The sequence below is a fragment of the Procambarus clarkii genome, chromosome 55 (genome assembly GCF_040958095.1).
Source record: "Procambarus clarkii isolate CNS0578487 chromosome 55, FALCON_Pclarkii_2.0, whole genome shotgun sequence".
Classification (NCBI taxonomy): Eukaryota; Metazoa; Arthropoda; class Malacostraca; order Decapoda; family Cambaridae; genus Procambarus; species Procambarus clarkii.
In genome coordinates, this window is record NC_091204.1 from 7,060,829 (window position 1) to 7,063,059 (window position 2,231).

At 51.1% G+C, this 2,231-nt stretch overlaps 1 protein-coding gene across 1 annotated transcript; it reads left to right on the forward strand.

Moving 5' to 3' along the window:
- Positions 1-813: 813 nt before the first annotated feature.
- Positions 814-1,473, forward strand: LOC138352871 (uncharacterized). Its single transcript, XM_069305423.1, has one exon. It carries the CDS (start codon positions 814-816, stop codon positions 1,471-1,473), a length of 660 nt encoding a protein of 219 aa, XP_069161524.1.
- Positions 1,474-2,231: the final 758 nt, after the last annotated feature.

The window sequence follows — 2,231 nt, forward strand, 5'->3', positions numbered from 1 at the left end:
AAAATGTGTACTTGGATGAAAAAACGATTCTTCGCGGCAGGGGATCGTATTCCAGGGACCATAGGATTAAGGACTTGCCCGAAACGCTACGCGTACTAGTGGCTCTACAAGAATGTAACAACTCTTGTATATACCTCAAAAAAAAACAACCTGTCTTTGATTATAGTAGTGGAAATGCACTTTGGTTCAGTAAACGCCGAGGGATGAGGATTTGGCCATTGTTGTGGTTCATATGATCCAATTGCACACACATACGAGTTCTTTTTAAATGCGTAGCAATTATATAAGAGGAAAAAAACTTAAACATGAACATTTTAATTACATAAGTTTGGCCTCTGAGAATTCACAATATTTTCTATGAATCAAAGAGCACTTGGCACTTCAACATTTGGCAACTCTGAACCAGTAAATCATCTATTATATGCGAACATTTGTTCAGTTTTGGCAACTTGAACTCGAGTACCAGGTCAAAAAGTTCATAAACTTCGGCACTTAATTTACCACTTGGCCACTGAGACATGATGCTTATTAAAAGATATGTAGACGGGGGTAGAAATAGCCTAAGCTACTCTATCCCTTTGAGATGTATTTATTGCTTATCTCAATAAACATACTTGAACTTGAAAAGATATGAAAATGAGTATGTTATGATGCTACCATTGGCTATTCTAGTTGCACAAAATTGTTTTCAAGCTGCAATTGTTTTTCAAGCTTTGTAATAGAGATGCAATCACTTCACCGTCAGGCCTGCCAACTGCCGTCAGTGTTTCTCTCACAAATGGCGGGGGGAAAGGGGGCCCTGGGGGGGTAGAAATGTATTCATTATATTACACAACGTCCTCGGCAACTGTCCGAACACAGTCGCCCTCGCCAACTGTCCGAACACAGTCGCCCTCGCCAACTGTCCGAACACAGTCGCCCTCGGCAACTGTCCGAACACAGTCGCCCTCGGCAACTGTCCGAACACAGTCGCCCTCGGCAACTGTCCGAACACAGTCGCCCTCGCCAACTGTCCGAACACAGTCGCCCTCGCCAACTGTCCGAACACAGTCGCCCTCGGCAACTGTCCGAACACAGTCGCCCTCGGCAACTGTCCGAACACAGTCGCCCTCGGCAACTGTCCGAACACAGTCGCCCTCGGCAACTGTCCGAACACAGTCGCCCTCGGCAACTGTCCGAACACAGTCGCCCTCGGCAACTGTCCGAACACAGTCGCCCTCGGCAACTGTCCGAACACAGTCGCCCTCGGCAACTGTCCGAACACAGTCGCCCTCGGCAACTGTCCGAACACAGTCGCCCTCGGCAACTGTCCGAACACAGTCGCCCTCGCCAACTGTCCGAACACAGTCGCCCTCGGCAACTGTCCGAACACAGTCGCCCTCGGCAACTGTCCGAACACAGTCGCCCTCGGCAACTGTCCGAACACAGTCGCCCTCGGCAACGGGCGTTGGGCTGCTTCTTCTATGCTTATAAATTATAGGCTTTGGCGGCTGCTAAGTATTGTCCTCGCTACGCCCTAGCTACCGTTATACGTACTCCTCGTTGGGCTTGGGGGTGTTGTCCGGTAGTTCGGCTATGTCCTTGAACACGCCGGTCGGCCGAGCGGACAGCACACTGGACTTGTGATCCTGTGGTCCTGGGTTCGATCCCAGGCGCCGGCGAGAAACAATGGGCAGTGCTTCTTTCACCCTATGCCCCTGTTACCTAGCAGTAAAATAGGTACCTGGGTGTTAGTCAGCTGTCACGGGCTGCTTCCTGGGGGTGGAGGCCTGGTCGAGGACCGGGCCGCGGGGACACTAAAGCCCCGAAATCATCTCAAGATAACCTCAAGATAGCTCTGCCAGTTTGTCTTTACGCTGATTGTCTTCGCTGGAAGAAGACACAGCATCCAGCGTTGATACCAGAGATGAGTTTCTTGGCCTCGTGTTGAGGCGCTCAATCTCTTCAGGTGTCAGGCCCAGACTGCTGTCATGTTTCTTTTTCTTTGTTGACTGTGAAGATGCGTGCATTACCTGGTTGATACCTGGTTGATGGGGTTCTGGGAGTTCTTCTACTGCCCAAGCCCGGCCCGAGGCCAGGCTTGACTTGTGAGAGTTTGGTCCACCAGGCTGTTGCTTGGAGCGGCTCGCAGGCCCACATATACCTGGTTGATGGGGTTCTGGGAGTTCTTCTACTGCCCAAGCCCGGCCCGAGGCCAGGCTTGACTTGTGAGAGTTTGGTCCACCAGGCTG

Excerpts from the sequence above, each read along its gene's own strand:
- LOC138352871 (XM_069305423.1), top strand. The coding sequence starts at position 814 with ATGTATTCATTATATTACACAACGTCCTCGGCAACTGTCCGAACACAG.